Source organism: Pipistrellus kuhlii, unplaced genomic scaffold, assembly GCF_014108245.1.
Source record: "Pipistrellus kuhlii isolate mPipKuh1 unplaced genomic scaffold, mPipKuh1.p scaffold_m20_p_2, whole genome shotgun sequence".
Lineage (NCBI taxonomy): Eukaryota > Metazoa > Chordata > Mammalia > Chiroptera > Vespertilionidae > Pipistrellus > Pipistrellus kuhlii.
Genome location: NW_023425515.1, coordinates 129,638,377 through 129,652,874, shown reverse-complemented (window position 1 = coordinate 129,652,874; position 14,498 = coordinate 129,638,377). Strand labels below are relative to the sequence as shown.

General features: G+C 37.2%; 1 protein-coding gene across 15 annotated transcripts in view; it reads left to right on the top strand.

Annotated features, from left to right (window-relative positions):
* The window catches only part of RPAP2 (RNA polymerase II associated protein 2), a 96,923-nt gene that overhangs the window by 9,930 nt on the left and 72,495 nt on the right, over positions 1-14,498 (top strand). For all 15 annotated transcript variants that reach the window (XR_004989058.2, XR_004989060.2, XR_006742160.1 and 12 more), the window contains one exon: positions 1,534-1,622. Coding sequence is in view for 12 of the 15 variants with exons in the window: in XM_036444298.2 (XP_036300191.1) it covers positions 1,534-1,622 (89 nt within the window). In the remaining 3 variants the exon portion in view is untranslated. The remainder of the gene's footprint in view (positions 1-1,533; positions 1,623-14,498) is intronic.

Sequence of the window (14,498 nt, the reverse complement as noted above, 5' to 3'; positions counted from 1 at the left end):
CCAGTTAATAATAGCGGATTTTATAATCAAAGAAAACACAATAATTTCAAGATAAACATCAAAACTGCTTTATTCAAAGTAATGCCCATCACTAGCTACACATTTCCTCATCTTTCAGGTAATTTGTGGATACTGTCCCAATAGAACTTTTTTCTTGTTCTGAGGCAAACCATTCAGAGACCCAATTTTCCACTTCTTCGTACGTTTTGAAGTGCTGCTCAGAAAGTGTGTGTGCCATCGATAGGGACAAGTGTGTGCCATCTAAAGGAGCAAGGTCTGGTAAATACAGCGGGTGGGTTAATACTTCCCAGGCAAGATCTTTTAACGAGTCTAACTGGTTTTAAAGTGTGTGATGGTGCATCATCATGAAGCAAAATTACTTTGCCATGCCTTCTGGAACATTCTGGTCGTTTTAAGATCAAATTGATTATTTGTTGTTGGTAGCTATCAGTATTATCTGTTTCATCTGGTTTTAAAAGCTCATAATGCATCACACCTTCCTGATTCCACCAAACACAGAGCATTGTCTTCTTTCCCAAGAGATTTGGCCTTGCAGACCATGTTGATGGTTGACCTGGATCATCCCATGATTTTGTGCATTTGGGATTCTCAAAATCCACTTTTCTTCACCAGTCACAATTTGAGACAAAAAAAGACTTTCTTTCGTGCCGTTGAAGCAACATTTTACTGATGACTTTTTGGTTTTCCATTTGTCTTTCATTCAGTTGATGTGGCACCCATTTTTCTTCCTTTAAAATCTTTCCCATTGCTTGTAAATGATCGGAAATTGTTTGCTGAGCAATGTTTAATCTTTCTGCAAGTTGTTTTTGAGTTTGACACGCATTCTTATTCAATTCTGCTTGTAATTGTTGGTCTTCAAGCTTTTTCGGTTAACCTGGATGTTCTTTGTCTTTCACCTCGAAATCATCACTTTTAAAGCGTTTAAGTCAGTGTTCACAAGTATCTTGAGATGGAGCATGTTCACCATAAGCTTCCCAAAGTATTCAGCAGCACTTTTCTTCAAAATAAAGTAATGAATTAAAACTTCCCGCAAATACTCTTTTTTGGGGGCACAAAATTCAACATTTTTAAGTGTAAAAATATCTATGATATTAACATCTTCAGCAAATTTGACATATGAAGTTTTGAAGCTTGTTAATACAACACAATAGCATACTATCAAATCGGATATATATCAACACATGTGTAACTCCAGCTATTAGAAAAAATCCGCATTATTAACCGGTATACTTAGTATATAGGATAGGGTTATGTATAAGCAACACAACTAAGAGAAAGCAAAGAAATGAGCAATAAAATTTAACTGGTTACCTCTGGGGAATGTGGAGTGTGGTGCCATCAGAGAGGGGCACATAGAGGCCTTTAAAGGTCTTACCTTTTTTCTTACCTTGGGTGGTAGATTCATGGGTTTTCTTTTTTTTTTTGAACTACATATTTATGTTTTATACTCTCTTCTGTACATATGCTGTGTTTCACAATTAAAAAAAACTAACCAGTTTACATTTTTTTCAGTGTTTTTGCAGCAATTTTTGTTATAAAGCATCTAAGTTTTTTGAAGCACAAATTCCTAAAACTCCAGTATGGGTTCGAGAAGAAGAAAGGTAATTTAAATCATTGTATATACATTTGTCCATATATTTTAAAAATTTCCTTCTGCTTTTTGAGGTATATAGCAAATAGATCTAAGTCTCTTTGGAATATTACCACTGTATACATTTTAATTGTAGGGAAATTGTTATATTTTAAGAATAACTATTAAGGATTTTACACTTAAAAATCAGAAAATTAATACATGCAAATGTTTTGTGTGTTGTTTTAGCTTTAATCACAAAATTTGAACTTTGCTTCCTTCTACACTGGTTCGTTCTTTCTTTTTAAAAGATAATTGGATGTATTCAGTGACTCATGAATCGGGTAGCATCCCATCTAGTGAATAGAAAGGTGCAATCGCCAGTTATTTCTTTCAATATTCCTATTAATATAGTAGTCCTAGAGTAAGAATGTTAACTTTTTTCAGAAGATACTAGATTTTGATATCTAACTCAACTCAGTTTGTTGTTAGGAAACTATGTTCTAAGATTTAAAAGTTCAGATTATTAATTTGGTCAATCTTTGTTAAACATCAGTATAATATTTTATAAGTTTAAAGAACCCCAACTGAGAGTCATTTTTAGCAAAAAGGTTTATGGACATTCCTGGGATTTTGCCTCTTGGGAAATGTTTAAGCATTTACAATGTTTTAGTAGTTGCTGAATTTGAGATAAAATTTATTATTGTGGGGACAAATGGCATAATAAAATAAAAAATCAGTAACAAAAATTATTGTTATATAATTAAACTATATTTTCTAGAAATTCCAAACACAGGCTTAATGAGATAATATATTAAGTAATTCATGTTTGATAGCGAATATTATAACAACACTAGGCATTGTTATTTGTGGTAAAATAGTTAGGATTTTTTCTAAATAGAGTAAATGACATAAATATACTGAGATGCGAGTTGATGAAAGATATTTACCTAAAAAGAACAAAACAAAATTCTTGGTCTAGCCCTAACCGGTTTGGCTCAGTGGACAGAGCGTCAGCCTATGGACTGAAAGGTCCCAGGTTTGATTCCGGTCAAGGGCATGTACCTTAGTTGCGGGCACATCCCCAGTAGCAAGAGGCAACTGATCGATGTTTCTCTCTCATTGATGTTTCTAACTTTCTATCGCTCTCCTTTCCTCTCTGTAAAAAAATCAATAAAATATATTAAAAAAAATTCTTGGTCTTACCTGATGAATGGTGTAATACCATGCTACTGCAGGTTCAGTTAGCCCTAATTGTATTGATGACAGTATCTTTGTAGGCAGACACCTTTGCCTGATGATCCATCCCGTGTGGTTTAGAATATGTAAAATATATTAATTACCCTATGGCCTTTTTTAATTGAATTAAACATAAGGAAGACTAAACTGTTAGTCATTTTCCCACCAGCCATCTGACTTTCTTGTTTGGAGGATAAAAGATGGTAGCATTGTCCAAGTTGACTGGGAAGCTGAGAGCACCTTTTAAACTTTTACTCTTTATCTCCTTACTTAGCATTTATATCACCAGAGCTGTCCATTACCTTCCTTAGCCCTACATTAGCAATATATTCCATTCTCTACTGTTAAAACCACTGTATCCTTACATTGTCCTTACCCCTACATCCAAAGATATCTCTCTACTTAAATTTAGCCCTTTCATTTAGCCAATCTTCATATCTGCTTCAAAACTATTTACCAAACCACCTTTTCTGTCATCTCTTTTTTCTTCAAATATAGTCATAGTTACTTCCTTTAGCTAATTTAAAATAGTTCTTCCCTCTAATCTTTTTCTAAAATCTTACCATTCTATGTTCAGAATGCCCACTTTTTCTGAAATATGAAACCCTGTCACTTTTTATTTGTGGCTCTTGAACTTCTACCTTACCTATATATACATCCTTACCTCACTAAAAAAGAAAGATGGCCCTAGCGGGTTTGGTCAAGGGTAAATACCCAGGTTGTGGTTCAACCCCCAAAAAGTGGTGCAGGAGGCAGCCAATCACTAATTCTCTCTGACCATTGATGTTTCTATCTCTCTCTCCCTTCTACCTTCCTCTCTGAAATCAATAAAAATATATTTTAAGAAATAATAAAAATTTAAAAAATGAAATAGAAACATGAAAATGGCCTTGGCTTCCCTAATCTAAGCATCAATTGAGTTTACATTCAAAATATGTAGTATGTGCTTAGTACATAGCAGATTACACACATGTATAAAGTCCAACCTGTAAATTTAAATTTCATTGGGATAGCCCATGAGTGAAACAAATTTGTACTTATTCTAATAGTGACCTGTTATGTAAGTAGTGAGAATAAAACATTGCACAATAAGAAACTCTAAGCAGATATGAGAAAATAAACTTGCAGGAGTGGGTTGGGATGTTGGAAGTAGATAGTGAGGACATTAGCTCACTGGAAAAAAGAGGTTATGTTTTGGTAAAAAATAGAAGATAATGATAGATAACAAGGGGCCAAGCTAAGTTTGGTATGTCCTCAAGTCCTGGGGAGCCATCAAATGTTTTTGAACCGAATTTAATCTGGCATTGGTATACAAAATAAATTAAAGAAAGGATTATAATTTAAGAGCAGAAAGGATCCTTAGAGGTAATTTAATCCAACCACTAACAAATAAGCTCAGAAAGAGTATTTATTTCTTAAGCTATTGATAGATTCTGAGCAAGGCCAGGATTCTTTCATCATATTCCACTTGATTGTAAGTAACCAATCTATATTGTCACATTGTAAGTAACCAATATACACTGTCACATTGTACATAATGCAACTATAGCCCTTACTATGTATAATGCTTTTTAGTATATAACCATATCAGTGTATTTTATACCTAGAAGTATCAGAGTTACCTTGATTTCTAAATTCTTATGGGCAAGGATTATGTCAGTTTATTTAATGAGTCCACTAGAGGTCACTGTGTTTTCACAGAGAGTGATATTTTTATGTGCCAATGATCAGAATTCTAGAAGTCAATATTTTAAGAGTTTGTCTAGCTATTGCACATATAATAAGCTCAACAGGAATGTGATATTTTAAAGAAAGTCTATTCAAATTGATATAGGATTATAATATTCAGAACCTATTTTCTTTTAAAGCAGGAAAAATTCTTTTAAATGGTGGCATTTAGTATTTAGTGCAGATATTTTTTATTAGCTTAAAAATGAATTATCATAATAAAAAATAAATCACAAATTTTAATGATAGTTATCTTATTATTAATATTTATTGAGTACTTATTTAATAATAATAATTTTAAAATAAGAATAGATTTTAAAATCCACTCAAAGAATTGATATTTTATTGCACTGATTTCCAAAACTTTTGACTACTATAATAAATGCATTTTACATTATGATTCCTCACATACATATAACTGAAACAAAAGTTTTATGAAATAATACTTTATCTTCACTACATGAAAAGCCTCTGATATTTTGTACTCTGTTGCTTTTTAAAAATGCTGGTAGCACTGAATTGGTTAGTCCTGATCTGCAGTCTTAAGAGCACTGCTTTGCTGCATCTAGCTTAGGGTTTCTTCTTATACTATAGCAAAGTCTGTTATCAACACTAAGCCTCAGTTTCCTCATTTGTAAAGTAGAAAGTTGCATTTGTGGTCTTAGTTCCCTTTAGTTCTGATGTTTTACAGCTCTCACTTAGTCTCTTTTTACAGTGAAAGTCTTCTAGTAAGGAAATGTCTCCTTTATAGAAATAATTAAATTTAAATGATTATCTAGAGAAACTTATACTATCTTGTCCTTGTAGGGAAGTCTCTATAGTTATTTAAGAATTTAGAATAAAAGTTACTTCAGTTTGTGAAGATGAAGACTGATAAAGGATTGGGTCAAAGTTTTTAAATTATGAGGAACCAGGAGAGCTTTATTCTATGTCCAACTTGAAGTTGACATCTGCAGGAACACCATGATATTATACACCACTTGGAAATAGAATACTGAATTTGACAGAGTTTGGTCTTTCTTAGATTACTATGAAAGCAAATATAAACTTATTCACCAGATTCTAAAATACTAAAATCTATAATGTCTCAAAATTTTTTATTGTTTTATATCATAATTTCACTATCACAATAAAAATGTATAAATAGATCAAGAAACATGTAGATAAATTTATGAATTCTAGCTCCATATTTCTATCAAGGCTTTGGAGTCATAAAGGGCCTTAGAGGTTTTCTAGGCCCTCATTTTTATTATTCAGGTATGAAAAAATATGTGGAGTATATTAATGTCATGGAGAAAAGTAGTGCTTCTCACAAAATGTTTCCTGATGCCCCGTCAGAGACAAAAATGCTCCTGATGCAGTATGATGCTTCTCATGTTAGAGACTTTTTACCCACTTGGTAGCCAGAAACAGACCACATATGGTTTTGTTGCTGTGAGACAGTGTATTCATTCAGGTAGTTGCATAGTTGTATTTATAAATTCTGTTTGGTTGACTGTAGGCTCTGACAAATTTTTGAAAGAGGGAAATTTCTTGAATTTGTAACAGAAAAAAATCAGGAGTTAAAACTAAGAAGGACATATGTTCAGAATCAAATTGTGATTTAAAAGATCACATTGGTGTGAAAAGAATGGTTAATGCTGACAGAGCTAAAAGCGCCATCATGTGGCTCAGGTTAGGGGATTTTCACACATACTTCTTGGCAATAAACATAGTGTAATCTCAGATGTGCGGAAGCCAAAAACCTCTGCAGAACAACTTTTATAACCTCTTCCTGAACTGCTAACTCTGTTGCTTGATATACAGAATAAAGACTTTCTGAAACAAAGTTTAACATGTCTTAAATTATATTTGAAAAATTCCCACTTCAAGGAGCAATTGTGGCCTGTTGCTTCTGTTGGTTTATCTATAACAATAAAAGGGTAATATGCTAATTAGACTGAAAGTCCTTCCAGACACCATTGTAGACGAAGCGCTGGACCCAGGCTGGAGGGAAGCAGCCCTGGTCCTGGGTGTCTGCCGGTGGCTGGAACAAAGCAAAGCCTGTGTCCCGGGTGCCAGGGGAAGCGGTGCTGGCAGCGGGGGCGGGGGGGGGGGGGGGGAAGGGGGGAGGAAGGCCTACTCTTGCACGAATTTTTGTGCATCAGGCCTCTAGTATACATATTCTAAGCGATAAACAGATGTACATACAAACATACAATAGATACAAAAGATTTTTCAGTATGTTATTTCTAGTTTTAGATTTATTTTGCTGAAGTTACAGTTAATCATCTAATTTACACTATTAATCATCTAATTTATACTTTAGTAAAATAATATGAAAACATTTATGAAGAACAAGCTTGAAGCGTATTTAATAATACCCTTAACTAACATGATTACTAATTTTGGTTTTTGAAGTGAGCTTATTTCAGTTAAATTGAGAATTATCTCCAGGACAACAAAAACTTTTAAGGGAATAGAAGATACTTAGAAAGATGTTGTGAGAACTGAATTAAATAAGACAGCTTGTTTAAAGTGCTAAACGTCTTATTTGAGGACTTACCCAATAATCTTCAGCAACCTAAGCTCAGAAAAAAAAAGGATGACAAGTGAAGGTGGACATTGTAGAAGGTTTAGGGAGAAAGAATCTGGGATTACTTGAGAGGACAATACTGTAACTCATAATTGTAGAACTCAAGAAAACAAATTTAATGAGGGTCTGCCAACCTAGAAGGACAGAGCTAATGTAGAGGCAGGAGGTCAAAATGAGGTCACAAAGCACACTTAGGAGTGATAGCTGTAGATGAGATAGAGGTTGTGGTCAGAGACGGAAAACTCTTATTTCAAGATTTTGGAGGCAAATAGTTTCAAATAATGAGGTTTAAGTATGGCTGAATCAGGGGGAAATCAAAATGTAAACTAAATCATTGATTGATTCTAAATCATGCTTACAATTCAAGATAGTTTTATGAGAAATCTCCAGCTACACAACTTGATATTCTTTGAGAAAAAAAAAATGAGTTAAAAAAAATTCAATCTCTGCCGAAACTGGTTTTTGGCTCAGTGGTAGAGCGTCGGTCTGCGGACTGAAAGGTCCCAGGTTCGATTCCGGTCAGGGGCGGCATGTACGTTGTTTGCGGGCACATCCCTGGTGGGGGGTGTGCAGGAGGTGGCTGGTCGGTATTTCTCTCTCATCAACGTTTCTAGCTCTCTATCTCTCTCCTTTCCTCTCTGTAAAAAGTCAATAAAAATATTTTTTAAAAAATTAATCTCTAAAGAAGGCAAGGGGGAAACTAGAATAGTAGGTAGATTTTTAAAAATTGTGATAAAATATATAACAAATTTTACCCTTTTAACCATTTTTCATTTTTAAGTGTACAGTTCAGTGGTATCAAGTACAATCATATTGCCCTGTAATTATCACCACCATCCATCTCTAGAACTTTTTCATCTTCCCACACTTTCTGTTACGTGGTTTTATGTATCATTTCATTTAATCCTCACATAACATAACTTTTTATAGAGGGGGAAATGGAAGCTTTCAGAGGTTAGCTGACTTCCTAAGGTCACTACAGCTAACAAGTAGTAAATCTAGGGTCTGAATTTAGGTCTTTTAAAGTCTAAGCTCTTTCTACAACATGCTGCCTCTAACCAAAGTCAGAAAATAATGCAAAAGTTGTGAGAATACCAACTTTGCTTAACCCCTGTTGTAAAAACTCAATATAGTTTACAAGCTACTATTTTCCAAATTTCCTTTGTTTCATTTTTCTGTCTAATGGTTAAAAAAAAACAGCACAACTAGTAATTGTTGTTTCTAGATATTTTATATAGATTCTTTTTCCTCTGTTTTAAAAAGCAAAAGAATCCTAAAAAATACCAATTAAATTTAGTAGTCCTATAGTAATTAGTTATGTCATTGCGAGTTATTTCAGTAGAGTAAATGCCTACTCTACTGAAATAGAGGAAATATATTCCAGGAGGCAAAGAGTTGATGATTGAATAGAAAATGATGAGTGCAGATTTCTTTAAAGAAGGCTTATATTGAAAGGAGACAGGGCTGTACAATTGAAGAACAGGGTTAAAAAGATGGGGTACATTTGCTAAAAGGAAAACATACGAAAGGAAAGAGGAAAAGGAAGAGTGAAGTAAAACATCAAAGTAAAATACATAGGATTAGCTTCAAATGCCTTACTGTACAAACTATCTTTATAGACCTAGCTGAATCTGAAGCTTTTTTTCATTAGCTCAGCAGGAAGTGTTTAAAAATTCTCTAATTTCCTGTGGCAGCTCATACATCTCTCCTGGTACTTATCAAGTACTCGTGAAATTAGTGATGCAACAGTGTAGTTCTCATGAGCTGTGCTGTTGGTGTTTGATTGCTGGCTTTGCCAATTATGAGCTGTGTGACTTTCAGCAAATGACTTTGGTACTCAGTCTTTGTATCTGTAATAGGATGATAATAGCAGGTATATGATTCTTATAAGGATTAATATTTATAAAGTTCTTAGAACATATGTTTTTCCTTCTACTAAATTATAAGATCCTGATGAATAGGAAACTATTCTTTGTACCACCATACCCCTCATGGTCTATATATTTAATAGTTCATAATTTTATATAATTAGGAATTTGTTGAATGATGGAATATACTCTGTATTTGCAGGTTAGCCATTTAGTGTAAGAATCCAATTGAGAATCACTGTATCTGCACATACTTTCTTCCTTACAGTGATACTCAGACCCCAGAGGACCAAATGCCAGACAGCTACATAGTACTGAACCTTCATAATTTTAGGCATGAAGACTTGGACCAGGAAATGTGATAATAAGAGTGAGAGAACTAAAGTGGAAGTGGGAGAACGTTGTCAACCGGGAATAAAACACAATTGTAAACTTTAGCATATTATTTAGGCCAAAAAAAAACCTCTACAAGGGAGTTATAAATATCCCTGTAGCAGTCAAGGCTAATCACCACCCAAGCAGTGTCATTTGTTTTCTTTGAGAAAGAAAACCATGGTAGCTTCTATGATTATAGTTTTAGTGAGTGGGAAGAAGTAGGGTAAACAGAATAATTTGGATGATTGGGAAAGCATACTCCTCAATTGGCTGAGGGACTTTAAGGAAGGAGAAAAAATAGATTAAATTTTTACTCTCAGGCAACTCATGGCCATTGCCTTATTCTGCCTTTTCCTTTTATATGTTTTTATTATCTTTCTTGGGGAATTCCTGAACTGCAGGGCAGTCTCTAGAGCAGGGATGCCAAATCCTGGTTTTATCTTGTATGCCTCTGGTGTGTGGCACCGGAAAGGAGTATAGTCGAAAAGAATGCCTTTGTCAGCTAGCAGTGCCCCCCATAACTAAGAAGAGGATTGCCAAGAGAGTCTGCAATGCCTCCTATGCTTGAAACCGAACAAAAGATGAATGGGTTATCTAGGTAAGAGTTATATGCCTAATGCTGTGATGTTTTAATTATATAGAGAAACTAGAGGCCTGGTGCACAAATTCATGCATGGGTGGGGTCTCTTGGCCTGGCCGACAATTGGGCCAATCAGGGCTGTCTCACTCAGTCCCCATCAGGGCGATCGGGGCTGGCTCACTTGGGGGAGGGACCTCGGGAGGTTGGCTGGCCAGGGAGCTTGGCTGTGGGAGAACACTGACCACCAGCAGGCAATTCCTGCATTGAGCATCTGCCCTCTGGTGGTCAGTGCACTTCATAGGGACCAGTCGACTGGTCATTCAGTCGTTCGGTCACTTAGGCTTTTATATATATAGACTAGTGACCTGTTGCAAGAATATTCCTGAAAGACTTCTGGCTTGCCACCACCACCTCTCCCACCCTCCCACCTCTTCATTTTTTTATGTATATTTTTTGGTGAGGTATCTGTGAAGTTCTTTGGTCCATTTTTTAATTGCATTGTTTGTTTTTTTTATTGTTGTATTTCGAGAGTTCTTTCATATTTTGGATAACAGTTCTTTATCAGATATGTCTTTTGTAATTATTTTCTCCTACTTTGTTGCTTATCTTTTTATTATCTTGACAGTATCTTTTGTAGAGCAGAAATTTTTAATTTTAATCAAGTTCAGCTTTTCAGGTTTGTTTTTTTGTTTTTTTTTCTCATGGATCATGTCTTTGGTGTCAGATCAAAGTAGTCATCTAGTTTCTGCTTTGTTATCTTCTAGTTTAACCTTTCACATTTCCATTTAGATCAGTGATTCATTTTGGGTTACTTTTGTAAGGGTGTTAGGTCTGTGTCCAGGTTTATTTTTTTGCATATAGATGTCCAGTTGTTTCAGTGCCATTTGTTGAAAAGACTTTCTTTTCTCCATTGAATTTGTTGCCTTTGCTCCTTCGTTAGAAATCAGTTGATTATATTCACACTAGAGGCCTGGTGCATGAATGCATGCACCAGTGGTGTCCCTTGGCCTAGCCTGTGGGATCCAGCCAAAACTGGCTCTCTGACATCCCCCAAGGGGTCCTGGATTGCAAGAGGGCGCAGGCCAGGCTGAAGGATCCCACCAGTGCATGATTGGGGCTGAGGAGGGACTTGGGTGGTTGGCAAGCTGGAGAGGGAGTGTGGGAGAGCTTCAGGGCATGTCTGGCCCATCTTGCTCAGTCCCAATCAGCTGGACCTCAGCAGCAAGCTAACCTACACTTGGAGCATCTGCCCCCTGGTGGTCAGTGCACATCAAGTGACTGGTCGACTGGGCAACTGTCTGCTCCCTGGTGGTCAGTGCTCTTCATGGCGAGCGGTTGAGCAGTCTTAGCATATTACACTTTGATTGCTTAAATGGACGACTGGATGACTGGACACATAGCATATTAGGCTTTTATTATATGGGACGGGTCTATTTCTGTACCTTTTTATTCTATTCTACTTACCTATTTGTGGTTATTTCTCCAATAACCACACTATCTTGAGTATTATAGCTTTACAAGTGTGGTAATAGCCTCTTTATACTGGCACTGTGGAATTCTAATAGGTATATAGTGGTGCTTCATTTTAATTTTCATTTTGCTGATGAGATGATGTAGAGCACATGTGTCAAACACAAGGCCTGGGGCCAAATCCGTCCCGCCAGGCCTTGCAATGTGGCCCGCACCGCGCTGTCATCACTGCACTCCGCTGCGTTTCCATCACAATGACAGTTTATGACTGTTCAGTAAACCATTCGGCCCGTGATTTAGGCTGGATTTTAGATTTTGGCCCCTTCTCTGATTGAGTTCGACACCCCTAATGTAGAGCATCTTTGTATATGTTTATTTGCCATATGTATATATTTGTTTTTCTTTTCTATTCTTTTTTGTGAGAGAAGAAGGGGAGCTAAGAGAGAGAGAGAGAGCGAAACATCAATTAGTGTCAAATCCTCTACGCCACATGTGTCAAACATAAGGCCCGCGGGCCAAATCCGTCCCGCCAGGCCTTGCAATGTGGCCCGCACCGCGCTGTCATCACTGCACTCCGCTGCGTTTCCATCACAATGACAGTTTATGACTGTTCAGTAAACCATTCGGCCCGCAATTTAAGCTGGATTTTAGATTTTGGCCCCTTCTCTGATTGAGTTCGACACCCCTACTCTACGCATTCATATTCCTACTGTCCATGCAGGTTCTGCCTGGGGCCCTCTTCTCCATTTTTCCCTCTTGCTGGTGGCCTTACCACTCCCATAAAGATGCCAAGAGCCCCACATCTCTATCTGCAGCTTAATCTCTTTTATGAGCTTCCTGCCCATTCATCCAGCTGCCTCCTGGCCATTTTCCATTGGAGCTCCCAATTGAAATTATTTTCTCTTGACAAACCTGATTCTTTTCCTGTGTTTCTTAGTTTGAGAATGGTACCTTGTTTCCCCGAAAATAAGACAGTGTCTTATATTAATTTTTGCTCCCAAAGATGCGCTAGGTCTTATTTTCAGGGGATGTCTTATTTTTCCATGAAGAAGAATACGGTACACATTTATTGTTAAATGAAAATAAAGGAAATTTATTACCTGTATACAGTACGGTAGTACGGTAGTTGTCAACACAAACCAGACAAACTGTGAATCCTACAGTATCAAGAATTTACTCATTTATTCAATGACAATCATGTCATCATCTTCTGGAACATCATCATAACAATCCAATTCCTGAATTTCCTGGTCAATTTCTTGTGACTCCTGGGCGGGGGGGGGGGGGGGGGGGGGGGGCTTATTTTTTTGGGGATGCCTTATATTCACTCAGAAGGAAACCTGTAAGTAGGTCTTATTTTCGGAGGATGTCTTATTTTCAGGGAAACACAGTAGCAACATATACCAGATTCCCCTAGCCAGATTAGGGAATTATTCACTCTTCCCATTTCTCACTCATCAATCACCCAGAACATTAGACTTCATCTCCCACTGGCTTTCAAACCTCACATCTCCCACACCTCTCCATCCCTGTGGCCACTACCCCATTGACCTTTTCTGAGGTAGCCTTCTTCCCTACAAATCCATTTTAAAATGCTTGAAACTCTTCATGGTTTTGTATTGCCCTTTGTATGAAGTACAAATGCCTTAACATGCTTATATGGCCCTTACGGACCTGGCCGTCTATATCTCCAGCTTCATTTCTCACCTCTTCCCTCTCCAAACTCTATGTCTTAGCCATGTTGAATTCTTTCTGTCCTATGAATGTACTATACTCTCTCTTACTGCTGGCTTTCATATAGTTTCACTGTTTGGAATGCTCCTCCCTCTTCACTGGCTAATTCCTACTTATTTTTCAAACCATATTCCTCTAGAAACTCTTCCCTCATCCACTAAATTAACTTGCTAGCCTGCAATAAATTCCCAATTCCATCAAGAAAGTATGGACTATGCTGTGACAATAGTAAACCCCAACACCTTAGTGACTTAATCACATGTATTTCCTTGACATTTAATTTAGAAGTGATTTATAACTTATCAAAAATTCTAAAACTAACAATAGTACAAGGAACATTCATGTACTCAGGTTTTCCTATTGTTTTTATTTTTTTTAATATATTTTATTGATTTTTCACAGAGATGAAGAGAGAGATAGAGAGTTAGAAACATCGATGAGAGAGAATCATCGATCAGCTGCCTCTTGCACACCCCCTACTGGGGATGTGCCCGCAACCAAGGTACATGCCCTTGCCCGGAACCGAACCCGGGACCTTTCAGTCCACAGGCCGACGCTCTATCCACTGAGCCAAACTGGTCCCGGCAGGTTTTCCTATTGTTAATATTTTACTTCCATTTGCATCAGTATTTGAGAGTAAGCTATATAAATTATGGCCCTTTGCCCCTAAGTATTTCAGTGGGTATTTCCTAAGAATTGAGGGGTCTCTTATATAACCACTAGAGGCTCGGTGCATGAAATTCATGCTCAACCTGCACCCTCTCCAACCTGGGACCCCTCAGGGGGTGTTCGACTGCCAGGCCTAAATAGGCAGTCGGACATCCCTCTCACAATCCTAGACTGCTGGCTCCCAACTGCTTGCCTGCCTGCCTGATTGCCCCTAACTGCTTCTGCCTGCCAGCCTGATTACCCTCTAACCACTCCCCTGCCAGCCTGATCATCCCCAACTGCCCTCCCTTGACAGCCTGGTTTGCCCCAAATGCTCTCCCCTGCATATTTCCTCTTTATTAGATAGAGTTTTTTCTTTAACATATTGGACAGCCCTAACTGATTTGGATCAGTGGATGGAACAATGGCCTGCAGACTCAAGGGTCCCAAGGTTCGATTCCAGTCAAGGCCATGTACCTTGGTTGGGGGCACATATCCAGTGAGGACTGTGCAGAAGACAGCTGATCGATATTTCTCTCTCATAGACGTTTCTAGCTCTCTATCCCTTTCCTTTCCTTTCTGTAAAACATCTATTATATATATATATATATATATAATTCAGATTCCTCCATATCTGCCTGGCTGGTGTGACTCAGTGGCTGCGAACCCAGGCTGGGCCATGAAGGAATC